The sequence below is a fragment of the Artibeus jamaicensis genome, unplaced genomic scaffold (assembly GCF_021234435.1).
Source record: "Artibeus jamaicensis isolate MK-2021 breed Jamaican fruit bat unplaced genomic scaffold, CSHL_Jam_final contig_415, whole genome shotgun sequence".
NCBI classification, from domain to species: domain Eukaryota; kingdom Metazoa; phylum Chordata; class Mammalia; order Chiroptera; family Phyllostomidae; genus Artibeus; species Artibeus jamaicensis.
Genome location: NW_026521823.1, coordinates 40,494,474 through 40,513,053, shown reverse-complemented (window position 1 = coordinate 40,513,053; position 18,580 = coordinate 40,494,474). Strand labels below are relative to the sequence as shown.

General features: G+C 52.1%; 1 protein-coding gene across 4 annotated transcripts in view; it reads left to right on the top strand.

Moving 5' to 3' along the window:
• The window catches only part of DCLK1 (doublecortin like kinase 1), a 232,655-nt gene that overhangs the window by 161,517 nt on the left and 52,558 nt on the right, over positions 1 to 18,580 (top strand). For 2 of the 4 annotated variants that reach the window (XM_053665597.1, XM_053665598.1), the window contains 2 exons: positions 12,704 to 12,791; positions 15,185 to 15,293. In XM_053665597.1, the coding sequence (XP_053521572.1) occupies positions 12,704 to 12,791; positions 15,185 to 15,293 (197 nt within the window). Of the gene's footprint in view, positions 1 to 2,050; positions 6,672 to 12,703; positions 12,792 to 15,184; positions 15,294 to 18,580 lie in introns of those variants that run through there. The other 2 variants (XM_053665599.1, XM_037138748.2) reach the window with 2 other exon arrangements.

The window sequence follows — 18,580 nt, the reverse complement described above, 5'->3', positions numbered from 1 at the left end:
GTCTGTGCGCAGGGCGGAGGGGGTGGTAGGCCGATGCGTTTTGGGTAACTGCTCCCCAGCTGGGGCCCTTCTCTGGGAACAGCTACGAGACACAGTCCAGGAAAGGCCCCCTCTCGGGAACCCCCCCTCTTTTGAAGTGTAAACTCTGGAGATGACAGCTGGCAGAGACTCCTCTTCAGCCTCTGAGCCCTTGAGCTCAGATTCGGGGTGTAGCTCCTGCTCAGTGGCTGAGATGACCGCCGAGTGACAGAGGGTCCCTGCCCCAGGCCCCAGGTCCCTGCCTTCTCTCCCCGTGGGCGGACTGTGCAGAGCGTCATCAGTACGGTCGTCCCAGACATCCTTCCTTGTGTCATTTAAAGCAACGATGCAAACGCCCTACCTGAGAGGGAAAACAGTCCCCTTTGTCCTAGAGAAGGAAAGGATCTGTCATCGTCTGAAAACATTTATTAAGCACGTGTTGTGAGCGGAGCGCTGATGGCCCGAGAGGCTCGGCGCCCAGGGGTCTGGATGCAGGGCAGGAATGAGCGAACCCCCCCCACTCCGTTCGTGTCCCGAGTCCAAGTCCGGGGATGGGTGCGTCCCAGCGGCTCGAGCAGCATCCGCTTTCATCTCCGTGTGCAGTCGGCGCATCCCGGCCCCTCCGCGCGAAGGTGGCCCTGTCCCCCCGGAACCCGATCCCAGTCCAAGTTTGGCTAAAGCTTCTTCCCACATGGTTGGCTGGATGCCTGTGCAGGAAACCCTGGAATAAGAGAAAGATGGCAAGTGCTAAAAGAAGACATTTCAACGAATATATTAACTCTTTTTATTGCAAACTGGAAAAACAGTAGCTACTTCTATTTTTCCCCTCTCTGTTGCCTAGCAACATGGCCAGGAAAATTACTTGGCTCTCCCCTCAAACACACACACACACACACACACACACACACACACACACACCCCCTCATCCTACCTGGTTTTAAAATACAAGAACATAAGTCGGGCTTTTTTTAAGGAATGTTTAGACATTTGATCTCTTTCTTCACAAAGAAGAAAATCTATATTTTCATTTGTATTCATTAAGATAATGGGACCAGCTTTTTCCCTTCCCTTAAAATCATTTTTCTGTGGCATCTATTTTTGGTAGTTTAGAACAGTGATGTACAGTGAAAGTCTGCATGCCTGCGAGTTTTCTTTATAAAAGTGTTTGTGGAGATGCACCAAGACACCTCCCCGTTTTTACAGAAAAGTCGTTTAAATCGCTGTCTAGAAGAAGCTGACTGGTCACAGAGGCCGGGTTGGAGGGTTCTTTCTGTCAGCGGACTTTTCCAGGTCCCACGATGTGTCAGAGGAAATGTGTGGGTTGGGGGAGGCCCCCCTTATCCTCCCCCACCGCTGACTTCGGTAGAGTCTCCCATCACTCAGATGAAGTGAGGAGTGGGTGGTACCCGACAGGAGAGAAGCCAGGATTCTAGACACTGCAGATCTGAGCTGGTTGCCTGGAGACCAACAGGGAGGCCTCCTGCCAGCAAGGGATGGGGGTGGGGGACTGGAGAAGAATGTGAGGAAGGGGGCGCAGATCACGTCTGCATTCTCTCTGTCTTTCCAACAAAAACTTTGAAATGCCATTGGGTTCATGCGACAGGCAAATACAACACTGGAGTTGCTGCTCTGGGACCAGAGTTTGGGGAAGGCCAGCTGGGGTCCTAATAAGTGGCTTTGTGAGGGAGGCACAGCCCTCTTGTGCCCAGCATGGGAGGGTGATGTCCCAGGAAGAACAGAGAGGCAGACACAGAGAGGCAGAGCTGGTCTTGACAGACCTCAGGGGCTGTCAACTCCACTGGACGCAAAAGCGAAAGCCCACGAGCAGATTGAGTCGATAAGGCACAGGAAGCACTGTTTTGGCTCTTCAGCTGTTTTCTCCATTCCTGTCTTCCCTCTCATCCCAATGGGGTGACTCCAAAAGGGGCAGTGACATCAGACAGTGCGTGTGCTCGTTCCGTGTTGCTCAGCCCTAAGCCGCAGGGCGCCCGGAGAGCCGAGTAAACCGATCTGTACGCCCTTCATCTTTCAGGACCGCCCCCTCTCGCCGGATGATTTGGACTCAGTGGGAGACTCAGTGTAAACGAGACCTGCAGCAATGTGTCTGGTTTGTGACTGGGTGACGGTCTCCCATTTTCTAAGCAAACACCTAACCACCAGCCACACAAAAGAGTTTTGCATACTTTGAAATTAGGAAGCCCAAATCGTTTAAAAGTAAATATACAGGCCTTTAAAAAATATCTGTGACGTTAATCCCGGAGGGAGTTTTTCCTTTGATATCTCCTCCGTTGTTTGATTGGAGAAGCCTGAACCTGAACTTGCTCCTTGGCTGTGGTTTTCGCGGATGGACCCAGAGTGGAGTGTGAGAGCTAATGGCTGCCGATGGGCAATGCAGAGTCATCATTTCTGTAGCCGGGGCTTTCGTTTTAATCATGAGTAGACACGTAGATGCTGTTTTTCTGTGCGTCCAGTCCACCAGATCACAATGGCCCGAAACACATTTTTTCTTCAAGTTAAATTCTTTCTAAAATTTGGATTGCTGATTTTTAAAGGGCACTTTTATTGCCCCATAGTTAAAATATTCCAGTGGACGGTTTCCTTCCTAGTGAGTAGACAGAGCTGTTTCTCATTCTGTGGGTTAACAGGGTGGAGGAAAACCACACACGCTGAAGGGGCACCTCAGAAGATTTGAACGTCAGGGATTAGGCAATTGCCTTGTTTGTGTCATCGAGCAAATTTAATTAAAAAATTTTTTATTGGAAACAGCTTAAATATAGCTTACACTGAATACTGACACGAAGAACTACAAATTATATCATTCCTCTCGCAGCCAAACATGTCATTTTTCAAACCGGTCAAGCCCGAAGCCAGGAGACTCTGTTTTGCGCACAGGCCTGAAAAACCACTGTGCCTGGACATCTCCCAAAAAATCAGTTTGAAAAGCAAAATTCTTTTCAGCGGAAATGTGCAAAGGAGGCCTGAAGCACCCGGGTCCCCGTTCCAATAAATCCTGGAGCGTGCTGGTGTTTTGGAAAGTTTCGTGTGCAAAACTCCTTTTGTGTTGAAGCAAGTCTATGATTATAACTGCTGTTAACATTAACACACTAATTCTGCTCTTCTGGTCCTCTCTTTAAAAATTATGGTCCGCTTTGCTTAAACATAAAGTAATTATTTTGAATCCAAACGTTCGATGACTCGAGTGTGTATGGTCGGTCGTAGTTACGCCACCTCCCAGCGATCCTTTAGTTTCACTGGCGCAGACGCTAACCGAGCAAGACTGGGAAGCAGGGTTCTGGCAATTCTGGCTGTATCTCAGCAGGTGATAAATGGAAAAATGCACGATGCCATTTGCAGGCTTTTACTTGAGTTTTTTCCAAATTTCACTTGAAAAATGAGTTTTAAAACAAAACGTTTGATTCAAGATGGAGAGCAATTCAGTTGTCATATTAGTGTTTCAAATGTTAGCAATTGGACTTCTTGATAAATTGCTCAACGATCACATTGTACCATCTGGTTTATACTTATTACATATGTTACCTTCTCACTCTCCAAGTGAGTAAAATATTTCAACCAAAAGAAGGAGGGGGGAAAAGTCCAGACAATCCAACAGCATTTGGAAACTTCGCCTTATAATAATTAGTGCCTCATTATCCTGTCTGTCGGAGAGAAAGACACGTCTCTGGCAGGTTATTCGAGAACCACCGACTGAACCATTCCATCTTGAAAGAGCCGTTCAGAATAATACCTGTTCCAGGCTTCAGTCCCGAGACTGTTTCCAATAGAAGGGAACAGAGGCTCCTGCTGAGATCAAAAGGCTGCTTTGTTTGAGCCGAGACAGTAAACATCTGGGAAGTCGCCCGTGCCGGTGTCTGCCTGAGTTATGTCTCTGTAAAATGCATTGCTTGATATAGTTGAGTCCATAAAAGATTAGGACGCGTCTGCCTGAACGGTCTGTAATGCAGAGGAAGCAGTGGTCTGGCAGGGTCGGATGGTCCAGAGCAAAACTAAACTCCAGTAATGTTGGCTCCCTGGCACTGTGCGACTCAGGGACAGCTCCTGCTGGGACAGGCCCTGTAAATGCCGTTTGTTCTGGGTAAGTGGCAGGCATTACCCGTGGAGGTGAAGTCCATGGCTTTGTGTAGACCTGGCAAAGAAAAGCAAGCTGGACTTGTACTGACCGGTGTAGGTGTAACGGCCGACTTGCCATCCAGGGGTTTGGAGGGCTGGCTGGTCCTCAGCATGCTGTCTTTCTGGCATGTGACTTTTATTAAAGGGCCCGTCAGGGGCGATGTACATCATCTGCTTTTTGAAACCGAAGTCCCTCAGAGATTGAAACAGCACACCACTCACAGGCTTTGAGGTCTCTTTCTGTGCAGAACGTAATTCCATTATAGTCCAGCAGGGGAAAAAATCCTGAGCAACAAACCAGAGTTTGCAGTTTATTAGTGGAACCAAATTGATGATTTATGGGCAGTTAAAATTTACTTATGTACAGAATTTGTTTAAGAAAGAGAGACACTGAATTTTAAAATTGTCCCGCTGAGCCGAAGAGAGCTCCAACGCAAAGCGTGCATTTTCATCCGTAGGGCAAACCTCACGTAGGCTGAAGGGGCTGTTGCTCTAGTTAGAAGTTTGATAGCTTTTCCTTTGCGCTCCCTTTTTTCCCCCTCAGATACCATGGAAAAAGATACAGTATATGCTTCCCTGCTTTCTGCATTTTAGAAATGCAGAAAGCATCCAGTGTCAAGTTCAGTGTGACTGCAGAGGGCGGGCTCTGGGGCCGTGTGGTCTGATTCTTCGTTTTGCTCAGTTAAGGTGGGGGGTGCTTTTTAGAAGTGTCAGGTCTGCCCCCTGTCCACATCCTGTGTTCATATATTGGCTCCTCTAAATATTAAAAATCAAATCATGTTTTTTCTGGAAACATTCTGAAGCCGCGCTGATGTGCTGTGTGTGTTCCCTGCGTGTCCGGGAGGGGAGCTTGGCCGCACCTGCCGCAAACGAGTCCCCGATTGGGCTCTTTTTTATTGCTCGTATGTTGAAAAACGGTGAGGTCTAAAAGCCACATGTCTTAACACTAATGAAAATGTAGAATAATACTTCTGGAGAATAATTCCGTGTGTGGCAGCTATCACACTGCCGAATTGTTCTTAGGTGGCCGTGTATCTGTACAGGTATGTGCATGTTCGTGTGCATTTACAGGCCGTGGCGTGTACACGGGTGTGCTCATATTTGTGTCTGTGGATAGGCCTTAAGTAGTGAAGTCTGGTATTTGTGACGCAGCCTTGCAAGTCACTGGCTATTGTGGAATTACATGTAAAACCTTCATGCCTTGTTCCCTGGGGCTAATTAGTCAGGGAGTATTCAAGGTCAAAGGCAGGTTGCTGAGTCTGTATGGCAAAAGAGTTCTAAATAGTCAGATGTCCCGATTCCTTTAAAAAGTGAAATCTAGATACACACGAAAACAATTATCGAAATTTAGGCAAATCCAATATTTGTTGACAATTAAATATGGGCACACATTAAGGTGTATATTGTTATGTCTTGATAGTTGATGACTAAAATGAATGCTCTCACAGACATTTCTCTGATGTGTACGTGTGGTGATTGCCAATCAGTACCCCCTACAGAGTGAAATATCGGCCCGTGGATCTGTGAGTAGCTGAGCATCACGTTGAAACATAAATAGCAGGCGACCCAAACGACGCTCGGTTTGAAGTGAGTCTACCACAAAGCCAGATAACCTGGAAGGCGCTTTCGTGTGTTCTCTCAGAATGCTCTTCTGAACTTGTGCTGTTTTCGTAGTGACTTTACTGTACTTGCTCCATGCGTGTGTATGTCCACATAAACATACGCACACATGAAAATGTAACTTGAATGGATGTACCACACACGCATACACCTGCCCGCGTGTGCGGGCTTGCGCCGGCCTCGCTTGCATCTCTGACTGTACACGTCAGTGATAACTGTATTTGACTGAAAATTGGAGCTGTATTTAATCCAATATGCCCATTGCCTGATGCAGTGTGTTACACCATTCGGCTAAAAGATATTTGTAATGTGCCTGTAAAGCATGTGGAAAAGATAGGAGACCTGAGGCCCTGGCTATAATTTTAAGGGTGCATGATATATAGTGTCTTTGAAATGTGGTTCATTTTAGTAAAGATGATGGATAAATTCCAAGGTAGTGTAAATGATGCATGTAATACAGAAGTGTTTGTTTTATATATGGCCACGAAATGTCTTTGAAGCCCCGGTAGCAGGCATCTGAAAGATTGTAGGCGAAGAACTATGGAAGTTCATTGTTTTGTGATCTGTGTTTTGAGTTCAAATTCATCGACGACAAGGAACTGAGTTTCTTTCTTTTAAGGACATTTTACTTCAAAGTGCACCGTGAATGTTGTAAATTTGGATAACATTTTTATAAAACGGCCGCTTACAGTTTGGCTTGCTCTTTTTATTGGGTGTAACAATGGTTCAAAAATCCCTCTGTGGCGGCCGTCCGCAGAGCCCGATGGAGCTTAGTAACGGAGTGTCCCGACGACCCACCGGTTGTGACCAGGCCGCGCCTCAGTGCTGTGCTGTCCTGTAAACGCTGTACCTTGTGCTCCTCCTCTCCAAGTCACCTTGTGACACCGCCTTGGCATCGTTCTGCAATAAACAGGAAAAAACCCCTGTGTCGTTCAGTGAGTTTCTTTCAGAAAAGTCGATGAGTAGTAGGCTTGGAGATTGAACCGGCTGTGTGCGGCAGGAGTCACTTTCAAAATCGTGTGTGTGGTGCCCCCCCCCCCCCCCACTGCGAGGGACACCCGGGTCACTGCGGAGTGGCACCACAGGACAATGGAAGTATGCGGCAGCAGCAGCAAGAAAGGAAGTCTGTCTGGTGAGGAAACTCCGTCTCAGCTGGTGGCGGAAGGCCAGTCACACACTTTCCTCTCTGGGTTGCTTTCAGGGTGAGTTTGCCGGGTATCAGCAACTGGTTGAAAAAAGAAATTCACGTATGTTTTGAAAAATACTGCCTGTCTACTGGGTTTGGCGACATTTTTCTAGGGCCATCTGATTTGCAGGGGGCAAAATGTATGTGTGTGTGTGCAGATTATTTCAAAAGCACTGAGTAAATATATAAAATGAATAAATATGCAAGGAAATCCGTAATGATAATAATAAAATACCGGATCACCCGACTTAAATTTAGAACAAAAGTCCATAATCTGTTTCATTTATAATATGGTGTAAGGGAGAAAATAAAATTCTACCGGCCTATTTAGAAAAATGTTTTATGCTAAAATTATTAAAGAAGTCCAGAATTCTGGTTGTAAACCTCCTATTTGTACCAGGTGCATTTTAACCTTAAAATTACAGTTTACTTTTGTTGGTTCTCCTTGTGGTTCCCTTGACAACCTGAATGTCACCACTAACGACACTGAGCAATAATGATGCTAGAGGAAAGGACATGGACGAGTGCTCACAGCTCCCTGGTGTGACAGAGTTAGAGCGGAACACGGCGGGTGCCCGGGAGGGGGCGGGCTCCCTCATCCCAGGCTGCGAGCCCCCTGGAGCAGGGGTCCGTTTCACTGAGCAGGGACGCGCTAGATGCCTTCCCGGGCCCCTGGCAGCACGGTCGAGCTATGACTTCATGCAGAGTAACTCATTCAAGGACACTCTGTTGTCCCCACCCGGGCTGCACTGCCACGCCAGTCCCTTCAAGACCAAAGGTTCGGGTTCTGAGCTTACTGGACGGGCCTGCGCGTAGGGACCCAACAGCAGGCGCATAGACCGACTTCCTGCTGCCACAGAGTTGTAACCAAACACACTGAGCTTTGACATCGTACCTCCCAGGGTTTCACTAAAATAGATTTAATGCCAGTATTACCATTTTCATGTTCTCTTTCCCTAAGGAATCTCACTTCCTGACTAGTGGTTCTTCAGTCTTTTAAAAACTTGGAGCAAATCTTTATGATAACATTTGAGATTTTTTAGCATTTACTCTTTAGTTGTACACACGATTGCCTGTATCATAAACTTTATTTAGGCTCAACATGCTGTGAAGAAGGCAGACAAAGCAGCTTGGAGACAGGAGCTCCCTCTGTGCCTTCTTTCAAATACCGAGGCCTTAGTAGTCGCTGCAGATCGATGTCACCAACCTATCATCGTCCTGTACCCAATTGGCAAGTCGGTACATGTATGCTTTTCTGGTGTACGCACAGCCTTCCATGGGTTCAAACTTTCTGCACCGAGATTATGATTTCATTTTGTTACATGAGGTCATCTTGAAAGAGTCAAATCAAGTCAACATTAAGAGCACTGTTTGCATCTGTTAAATATTTATTGGTTGTGTTTCCTGTATAATGTTGATTGGGTTGTTTTTTTTACAATTTTTCAGATTAACATTGAAAAAGTAATAACTATATACCAGCGACTTTCCACCAGTGTGCCCCAAGAATTTTTAAAACAGGCGGTCCCTGGCTACTTAGCCAGGGGCGCTGAACTCTTTTCCCTTAAATTGTCAGATTAAAAAAAAAAAAACGACACCAGCCAATGCAACAGTAGCCATCCAATGGGGGCGTCCCGTCTTGAGCCATAAATGTATGTCACGTAATACAGTTGCATCTTATTGGTCACGTCACATAATGAGGTTGTGTCTGATTGGTTAATTTTTGGTACCAGAAGCCTTATATATAAGGACAGGCACCTTAATTTTTTTAAATTACTTCAGAGCAAAAATGTGTAGGTTATTACTGTTATTATTGTAATCAAAATTATACCTAATTTTTGTCCCATTGGCAAAAAGGACATTTTTGGCATGCCACCGAATTTTAGAAATTAGCTGATGTGCCCTGAGATGAACACGATTGAGCATCCAAAGCCGGAGGGACCCGGTGGGATGTTCCTGGCTCCATTCGCTCAATGGGATTAATCAGGAATTTCTGAAATCTTTACTCAGGGTGGGCCCCAGGTCGGCGACCCACTGAAACAAATGGCAGGAGTTATGCACAGATCCATACTTAAAACAGGCTGCTTTTTACCACATCACCCGCAGACACATCTTGGGAAAATGTGGTCGGAGCTGTTCTGTCAGCTGCCTCCCTTCACACAGGGCCACATGCCTCCAGCTGTCGCAGGGCCCCAGTTAGATGACGGCCCTGGGGGTGAGCGCTGACGCTGGGGGTGCCTTCCCGCAGGTGCGCCCTCCCAGTGTCCCCACCTGGCCCCCACGGCAGGTGCTTGGAGGTGATGACATTTCTAACGTCACCCTGTCCCAAAGAACAGCTGATTGCATTAACTTCTAAAATGACTGCACACCCAGAGGCCTAGGAATCAGCAAACTGACTGAGGGAAACACACAATCTTACCATGGTATGTAGGGCAAAATCATTTGTCTGCTCAGGAAAAATAAAACATGTACACAGGTTTCACTTGCATAAGCAAAACTAGAAGTGGGCTTTTCAGCTGCTGTTGGTCATAAGCAAAGGCTACTTCAGCTCAGTGGGTTCATTCTGAAGAACTAGATTATACACATTTTTCCTTTACTGTTTTCAAGTTCCCCCCATCAGATTTACGGACAGTAACCAAAACGCCCCAGCACGAGTATCCTTAGTGTAGTCACGAGCACACACAAGGAGCCACACTGTTCACTGCCCCCCACCTGCTCTGTGCTGGGAAAGAAAGCTGGCCGGGCCCGCCTGCTCTGTGCTGACCCCGGTGCTCCTGGGACACTGAGTGTGTCTCCAGTACCAGCTTTGACCAGATGATTGACAGCTGGAGGGTGCCCGCAGGAGGGCAGTCCCTGGGGGCCGGGGCGGTGGTGGTTGTTGATGTCACAGGACACAACAATGATGATGACAACAACAGAGAGCATTCGGGTGGAAAACCAGGAGACACGGGAGGGCCCAGGAGCCTCGTGGGCACGGCCACAGGAGGTCTGGGTGAGACCGGCCCGGGGCCGCTCGGCAGGAGGGAGCTCCGACCAGGACCGGGCGGTGCAGGGCAGTGTCCCATCGGCGTCCCCGAGGGAGAACTCGCTTGGCCTCCCGTCAACAGCGGAAGGACTGCGCTGGGTCCGGTGCTGCATGGAGGTCCCCGGGCTGGAGTCTGACGACGGCCTCCCTGGGGTGTTTGTCCTGGGCACCGGTTTCTGGGCGGAAGTCAGGTGCAGTAGGCCATGTTTACAGTCCATTCCGCTCCCTGTAGTTCTTTGAACCCACAAATGGGCATCGTCCTAGGAAAGGGTTACTGTAAATGTTACCTACCTTGCTTCTTTGGGGGAAAAGAAGTGACGACACCATTAGAAATCTAGTGCCTTTATTTTATTCTATTGGAGCATAATAAAAGCGCTGTCAATTTTCAGAACAACCTGTTTGTAATTAAACTAAGTCTTTCTCTTAAAACTGTCCATCTGTCCTTGGACTCAGGATGGACAGTCTCTAATATTTTCAAAAACACAAGTCGAAAGTTGAAAACGAGCGATTTCAAACATAAGCAGACCTGTTCCACCTCCTTCCGTGTTTTCGAAGGGTTGAAACTCCTTGCGGGTTTCTGTTCGTAAGGTGGAGAGAGTGCAGCTGACCCCGGGCCAAGCGTCCGGGTGCCTGACCTTTGGGGACACTGTTGACACGTGATCCATTGGCTGAGAGGGCGGTTCTGTGTCATCCCCAGCAGGTGCATGAACACTGCAGTTTCAAAGACGTCTTCACGGACTGCAGGCCAGGGTTCTGTGTTGAGCAGCTGATGTTCCTTCTCGTTGACAGAACCAGGGTTTGGCATTGCCTGCAGAAACTGTGGACACCTTTGCTACTAATCTGTTAATTCTGGTGCGTGATGAACCAATGTGTCTTTGTCCTAAACTTTAAACCCCCACGTGGCACGGCTGCCGCCCCAAACCACAGCGTGCCTACAGCATTTCGCCCCATCATCGGTGATGCTGCTGGAAGGACGTCAAGGAGGCCACGCCCCCGAAGAGGAGACCCACGTTTCAGAAACCATGCCGCTGCCTCTCTGCATGGAAGACCACGACACAAAGGCCACGAGGCGGGGGGTCGAAGATCTCGCCGCTCTGGAAAACACACACCTTCCCCTCACACGTGGTAACATTACCGTTTATTTTTTCCCCAGGCACCAACGGCATAAATCTGTCTTGTTTCCGAGCAGGGGTTAGAGGCTCGTGCAGTCGCAATACCGGCAACAGAGCGACTGCAACTACACAGTGTCCCACCGAGAAAAACTCTGAATTCCCCTTTCTGGCCTGACGGGGAACCAGTGCCGGCTGCTGGGTCACAAAGTGGGGCGAGAGGACAGAGCCCCAGTCCCCAGGCTGGTGAATGGTGGGCTCCCCTGGCGCTGAGACGTGAAGGGCGCCCTGCAGAGACCCTGCAGTGGGGTCGCCCTTCAGAGGGTCCCTGGAGGAACCATGGGACCTCTGGGACGTCCTGTGAAGAAGATGTGTCGCGGCCGGGAACCAAGCTTCTCTCCCAGTGGTGTCACCTGTCACCTGCCAGCTTGGAAGACCCCGTCCAGTGGGACGTGCTCAGCGTAGCCTCACCTGAGAAGGTGTCTTGTGGCTGTGGACATAGATGGCCCCACGGGGTTTAGGTAGCATCTCCCCCATGGGGGTAATCTTCCCTGAAAATGAAAATCTGCAAGAGACTGCAGGTCATGATGAAATCATATGGACCTCCTCTTCCCTCCCGCTTCAGCTGGGCTGGCTGGAGTGGGGAGGGAGCTGGGAGACAGGTAAGCAGCGGGAAAATAGGTCAGCCGTGCCTCTCCACCCCGCCGTTGTTCACCCCCCAGCAGAGCCCCTCCCCTTCTCGGCCTTGCAGACAGCCGGCCGAGCCGACGCGGCCCCTCACCGCCTCCAGCTCCCATCAGGCCAAGCAAGCGGGTACAGCCAGGAGACAGAAGGAAGGTCTTGTAGGACAAGCTGTGTTTGCTATTTAGAAACAGCACTGAGACGTGCAGATGAATTTTTCAGGGACAGGTGCCGAGGTGGGCACCTCTGTTGTTAACGTTCTGCCCTGCGGCCGATCAGAGAACTAAATATTTGGTCGTCGCCCCCTCTGGGCTTTCTGACTGCGTGGGCACCCTGTGCGCTCTCGTGGGTCTTGGGTCAAAATCCCCCCCAAATACAAGGAATCGCCAGGCGAAGGCTTTTATTCCTGTCGTGGCCTCAGAGTTTTGTGCGTGACGTTCAACGCACCGACCCCTTGCCCAGGGCTGTGACTTCATGGCAAAGCGGACTCCCCGATCCCGCTCTCAGCGCTGTCTCCGGGGATGTGGTAAGGCTGGACCATTTTCTTAGGCTATTTGGTAAAAACAAACTGAAGAGAAAATTCTTCTCGGGTGAGAATAGACACAGTCCATGCAACCTGAATGGCACGTGTCTGAGGCTCCTGGGCGGGCAGCGGAAGAGGAGGCGGAGCACCTCCGGTCTGCCCCACGGAGACGGGGCTGCGGAGCGGTCGCCGTGGTCGGAGGAGTGAAAGCCACATGGCACATCCCCACGGAGGGGGGTGAGCCCGGCCGGGTTGGCACCATCTGTCCCTGGCTGACAGGGCGGGAAGGAGCTGCCGTCCTCACCGACCGGTCTGAGCCGCCCTTCCTCCCGGGTCTCCCGGGTCTCCCGGGTCTCCCGGGACTCCGGGCCGGGCACCCTGACCGCACTTCTCTGTTCCGACCTGTCCCCCTGCAGGGCTCTCAGCATGGCGGCTCGTCCACCTCCCTGGCGTCCACCAAAGTCTGCAGCTCGATGGACGAGAACGACGGGCCGGGAGAAGGCGGTGAGCGCGGGGCTTGTCGTCTGAAAGGAACACGCCCTCGGCCGGGGTGGGGCCGAGGACGGGTGGTGGGATTCGCCCGGAGACCGGAGACCGTAGCTCCTCCAGCAGAACAAAGGGGGCAGGGACGGCAAGGAGACAGGGTTGGCCGCCGCCTCCACTCTGCGGGGACAGGGAGGGAAAGCGACAGCCTGACCTCTCGAGGTGTCAGACCCTCCAAGCCAGTGAGTGGCCTCAGCAGGCCGGCCATTGGGAACGAAAGGGGTCACTCCCACCTTTGTCTCCCCAAGTTCTGTTCACGTTTAGCAGCCCCCTCCACCCACTGGGACGGCACTGCGGGTGGGCTCTGACGGCAGGGACCACCGCCCATGCAGACGGATTCACAAAGAGACTGAGCTGAGGACAGTGGCGAAAATACTCTCCGTACCCTGAAGTGATGATCCACTTGAGAACCTCTCTGGGATGGGGTCCCAGCTGTGGTCTGGTGACCTTGACCCAGAGCTGCCGTGGCCACGGGGCTCCAGGGCGGTTTTGGGTAGTGAGCCTCTCTGCCTTCCTTCCTCTTCTGCCAGAGCGACGCCGGCTCCCTCCCCAGGCCGGCAGGCTCCAGTCAATTCTGCGAAGGTATTTAGAAAATGGATCGGAACCACTGTGAAAGAATCAGCCCCCCTCATTTGTTTTCAATGATTTGACTGAATTTCCCCGAAAAGCACCCTGCGGCAGGGGGAAGCCCAGTAGTTATGTCAAGTGAGATAACGGATTTACACAGGAATTACCTCCCCACCAGCCTTGGAGTACCAGGTTTGTCCTGTATTTCCAGGAGCCTGAGACCCAGCCTTCCGGAAGTCTCTGTGGTTCCAACGCATCTTAGTTCCCTTAGGACATGCAAAAGCCCACCAGTGGGCCAGCCCTTGGGGAAGCTTTCTTAGGGACCACAGCCCAAGGGACACATTTTATTAGCAGTCCCAGTGCTGGCCCTCCCCCAGGAGGGACGGCGGCAGCGCCTTCTGCCCTCTCCCATCCAACAGCCAAGGGCGCTGACTTCCCTTATTCATGTCCTTAAAAACCTGCACAGCACGTGCTCTGAGAGGTGGTTGTAAACTTGGGTGCTCTGCAGTGGACTTCAAACTTGTCCAACCATCTCTAATTCCCATGAAGTAGAAAAAAACAAACAAAAACCGCGGCTGAGTCTTTCAATCAGGCAAAATTACTGGCTCCTTTGGGCGGAGAGGATGGGAGTGGCGGGGGGTTCCAGAAAACCGCTGCGAGAGCTTCCAGTGAGCAGGCCGCAGGAGCCCCACGCGCCCCAGAACCCTGGGTGGGGCCAACGGAGCGCTCTCTACCTGCTAACCGGAGCCAGGGGCCTCGGGCAGACGTCCGTTCATTCCGAGTTTCCACCCGTCATTCCCCCATCGACACAGACTAAACGAGCACACAACTCACCAAGGAAGCCCCACTCACCGCCTGAGGTGTTCATTTTTTTTGGAGAAGAAACGGTCAGTCCCGGTTTACAGTTCAAGGTCAGAGGAGGAGCGTGTTTCGAAGGCGCACCGGGCTTCCACCCCATGTCGTACCCAGGTTGCCCGAGGCAGAGCGGAGATTTATAACTTTCCAGCATGTAAATTTTAGAGCCCAGCCACAAGAGGCTTTTGATGCCCCTAAGGTGTTAAAGGTTACCCGGTGTATTTACGTGACCTGAAGTGTGGCTTATTTAGTGTTACGGCCTTGAATATATAAAGCATTATTAGGCATTTGTAACACATTTCAAAGTGCATTTTAAGGGGGGAAATGTCTTGCGTTAGTGGCACTCACGTAATTGAAACTACAAAACCACGCTGTTCGCAGACGTAACAGATACTGCAGTTTCCCCCCAACATCTGCTCCGCAGGTTGCTGGTGAGAACTCCGTGTGGGATCAGCTCTCTGACACGGGCAGGGGTGGCCCTCGGGGCTGGGTTCCTCCGGAAGTTTCCGGAGACTTCCCTTCCAGGGTGGAGTGAGGCTCAGGGTGTGCCCCACAGGTCCTTTCACATGCAACCTCAGGCCACCGGGGGGTCCCTCCAGTGCCAGACCTACAAATGGCCTTTCCCCGCACGCAGTGGGTCTGCCGTCAGTGCTGTTGATCAGACTGATGCGCCACAGAGAGATCCCAGCGTCCCCCTTAGAGCCCCCTGCACAGAGAGCTGGCGCTGCGGTCATGCACGTGGGCGCGCACCCTGGCTCCTGGATGAGGTTGCAGCGAGTGCGCATCGTCAGCAGAGGGCGCTGGCCTCGCTGTCCGGAAAGTGACCCCTGGGTCCGGGTCTCGTCTGGTCTGCGGTGCCGGGCACTGTGTCCTCCGCGGCCACGCCGGCGCGCCCTGCCCCAGCAGTGAAAGCGCACCGTTGCTTCTTCCAGAAGCGTCGGAGGAGGGCTTCCAGATCCCGGCCACCATCACGGAGCGGTACAAAGTCGGACGGACCATCGGGGACGGCAACTTCGCCGTGGTCAAGGAATGCGTGGAAAGGTGAGGAGCCGACCGCGCACCCCAGGCGGGAAAGGAGACCCCGGCGCCGCGCTGTCCGAGATCCCTTCTTTCTTTACCGTCTGGGACACAGGTGGGATCGGTTAACGCCTCAGGCCCAGATGTAAAAGAAAAAAACCAAGATTTGACAAATGTAGTGATTCCTGGGGACAATCTATAAATTAAGGACTTTGATTTTTCCTTTTAATGTACTCAGCAAAACTTTGCCAGATTTTTCAGGTAAGTCCTTTCATTTTGTTAAAAAAAAATATGCGTGTGTGAGTAATTTTTTCCTATACTCTTTCTCAGGCATTTTGTAGAGATCAGACATTCTGGTGTGGAATATATATGAGTACATACATACATATATATAATATATGTCACATACAATCATGAAATTAACTATAATGCCTTTGAAAAGCTTCTAAGTACGTATGTATTGATCCCCGCAAAAATGGCACTTAGTGCATGAAAATGTTTCATTGTGAGCGAGCCAGGCCCTGTGGTGGGCCCAAGAGAAGGGGGTAGAGGGCAAGGCCAGCCCGTGGGATCTCGACGCCCAGTCAGGACAGGAGCTGGTGGCAACGAGACGGGGGGGTGGGGTGGGAGGGTGACAACGGATGGAGCTACAGCCCCAGTGCAGGGGCCCTCACACCCTGAGCTCAGCACCAGGTTGGAACCGTTTCTTTGCCGGCTTCTCATGGCAGCGTCCCGTCCGGGCTGGGCGAGCAGAGTGTGGAAATGTCTGGGGGAACCTGCCTCCTTCCCAGCGGGAGGGAGCTGGCCCCGGGGCGGGCAGGCCTCCCTGACGCCCTTTTCTGCCCCCGTGGGCCTGGGTGCGCCACCAGTGTGAGAACAGTGCGAGCACAGCGCCCAGAGCCCCTCCCTGCTCGCACGGGCCCTTGCAGAGAGAGCACCAGACCAACTGGAGGCTGTAGCCTGGAGAGCAGAGCTTGTTCTCGTCCCCCAGCCTCCGGCTTAGAAGCGCAGTTGGTTGGGAAGTCTGTGGCCTTAGACACCAGGGCTGTCCCTACGGTGCCCAGTGTCCCCTGATTTGCTCCACGAACCCGCTGCCACGCCTTGGAAGGGGCTTCCTTGATGGAGGCGGGGGCGCCCTCGGGAAGCCACCCTTGGGCCCGGGACCCCAAACTCCGCTCCGCCCTGCAGGCCCACCGGACCGGGATCTTCGCTACAGTGACAGCACTCACAGGGGCAGCCACTTTTTGTGAGGGGCACAAGCTGGTCACCAGGGCCTCGGGAAAGCCCTTTGCTGCCCTTTCTCCCTCTCACCCCGTCCTCGGCGCCGTGACCACTGTCCGGTCTCTGCCAGAGGGAGCACATGACCCTATACATTCCAGGGCCTCACTAGTCCAGACCAGGAGTGGCCACTGTTCCCTGAGCAAAAAGGACACACCCTTAGCATCTGACGTTCCCTTTAATTATTACGACGATTCCACACTGTCAGTGCTGTTTTGATTTCACGCAGAGAAAGCCCCAGGTCACTCGGCTCCCTCAGCCCTGAGCAGGTGCAGATCCGAGCCCGCTCCAAGCTGACATGCCTGGCCGCTCTTCTCCACGGTCCCCAGTGAGGCGGCTCCCACAGGACATGGCTTAGCAGAGCCCCGGCCACGCACACCGCATTTGTCCCTGGGCAGAAAAGACAGAAACTAACCTGGAAGAGCCCCCTCGCAGGCAAGGGGTGGGACTGCGTGTGCTTGTGTGATTCCACGAGGCGTGTGCACTTTCACTGATGGGGACATGTCTGTTCCCGCCGCAGCCTCACACCCATTGTTGTGGGGGTCGCTGTGCCCTTCCACGGTGGGCTGTCTGAGTACCTGCCAGCGTCTCTCAGCCGCTGAGCCTGGTGCGGTGGCCCCTGCTGTTTGTCCCAGCGAGTGCGTGGGTCAGAGCGGCGTCTTTGCTTGGCAGCACCGGTCTTCCCCACGGTTGAGGTCCCTCCTCTTTCCACCCAGCATGCATCTCTCCCTTTCCAGTCTGGGTGGCATGTATTTTGGCTGAGTCCACCCTCCGGGCCTCACGGTCCCAGCCGTCAGAGTCTAAACACCAGATTGCGGCAGAAAGTGTTCGAGCGCCCCTCCGGTGGAGGACATATGGCGTGTGCCCTCCCTCCCTGGAGGCTCCACGAAACATTCTCTTAATAGTTTCCAGGGGCCCAAGAAAACAAAAGCGAGCTGAGGACGCTGTGAGTGGCACCCGCTGGCAGGGCCCCCTGCCGCACTTTGAAGGATGAATGTGCACTAACGAGAGCGAGTATTTCCCTGGCTCTGTTAATGCTGCCCTGTCCCGCAGAGAATTTGGTACAACGGCAGCCTCAGTAACAGTGCTGCCGCAGCCTTTCTGTGCACGGTCCCTTGCCAGCTTCTTTCCATAGTGGCTGCCACATCCAAGTGGCCTTGGGAGCCCCCGGGACATGCCAAAGGCAGGTGGTGGGCAGAAGCGTGCTCTGTTTTGAAGCTGTTTTCTGCAGCTTTCTGAGGCCCCGAGAAAAGGCAAAGCACCAAGAGGCACCAACAAGAGGTTGTTGAGCCCAGCAGAGGGCTCCTGGTGAGGTGCCCTCGCCTCAGGCTTCCTGGGCCTTTCCACGGTCCCCTGCCCCGGCCCGTTCTGAGACAGCAGGCCATGCTCCAAGTGGCCAGCCCATGCATCCAGACTTGCTGGCTGCCCCATGAACCCTTCTCAACCAGCTAGGATGTTGCTCAGGGATTCTAGCCTCCATCCAGCGTTACCAGAATCTTTCCAGTGAATCTTGAAAAGCGGAATGCAGAAGTACTTCAGCTCTTAGCTTCCCTCTTGATTACGGATTCTTCGGTCTGCGGACAAAGAAGCCTCAAGGGCCCTGTGAGTGTTCCGTAACATGAGGAGTCCCTTCGTAGGTCATTTTGTTTCCCATGGACCCACGCGCCCGTGCAGCATTGTACATTTCCAGTGCCCGATCTTTCGTGTTCCCTCTTACCGAAGTGTTTTTCTCCCTGCTGCACCATTGCCTGGCCGATAGTCTGGTGTTTTTTTTGGGGGGGAGGGCACGCTGAGCACCCAGGCCCAGCACCTGGCTGAGGCCAGCTCGTGCATCCTCCATCACCCCCTGTCCGCACATCTGGGGCCTGAAGGACCGACAAGACCGAATGAACCGAGCCTGGGGACTGGCTGCCCGGGAGTCTCTGAGGCAGAGGGACCAGCCGCCATTGCCCGTCTGATCTGAAGAGCCCCCTAGTGGAGAGAATAGGCTTCTACCAGATTATTTTACTCTGTTCCAGTCACCCAATGTAATT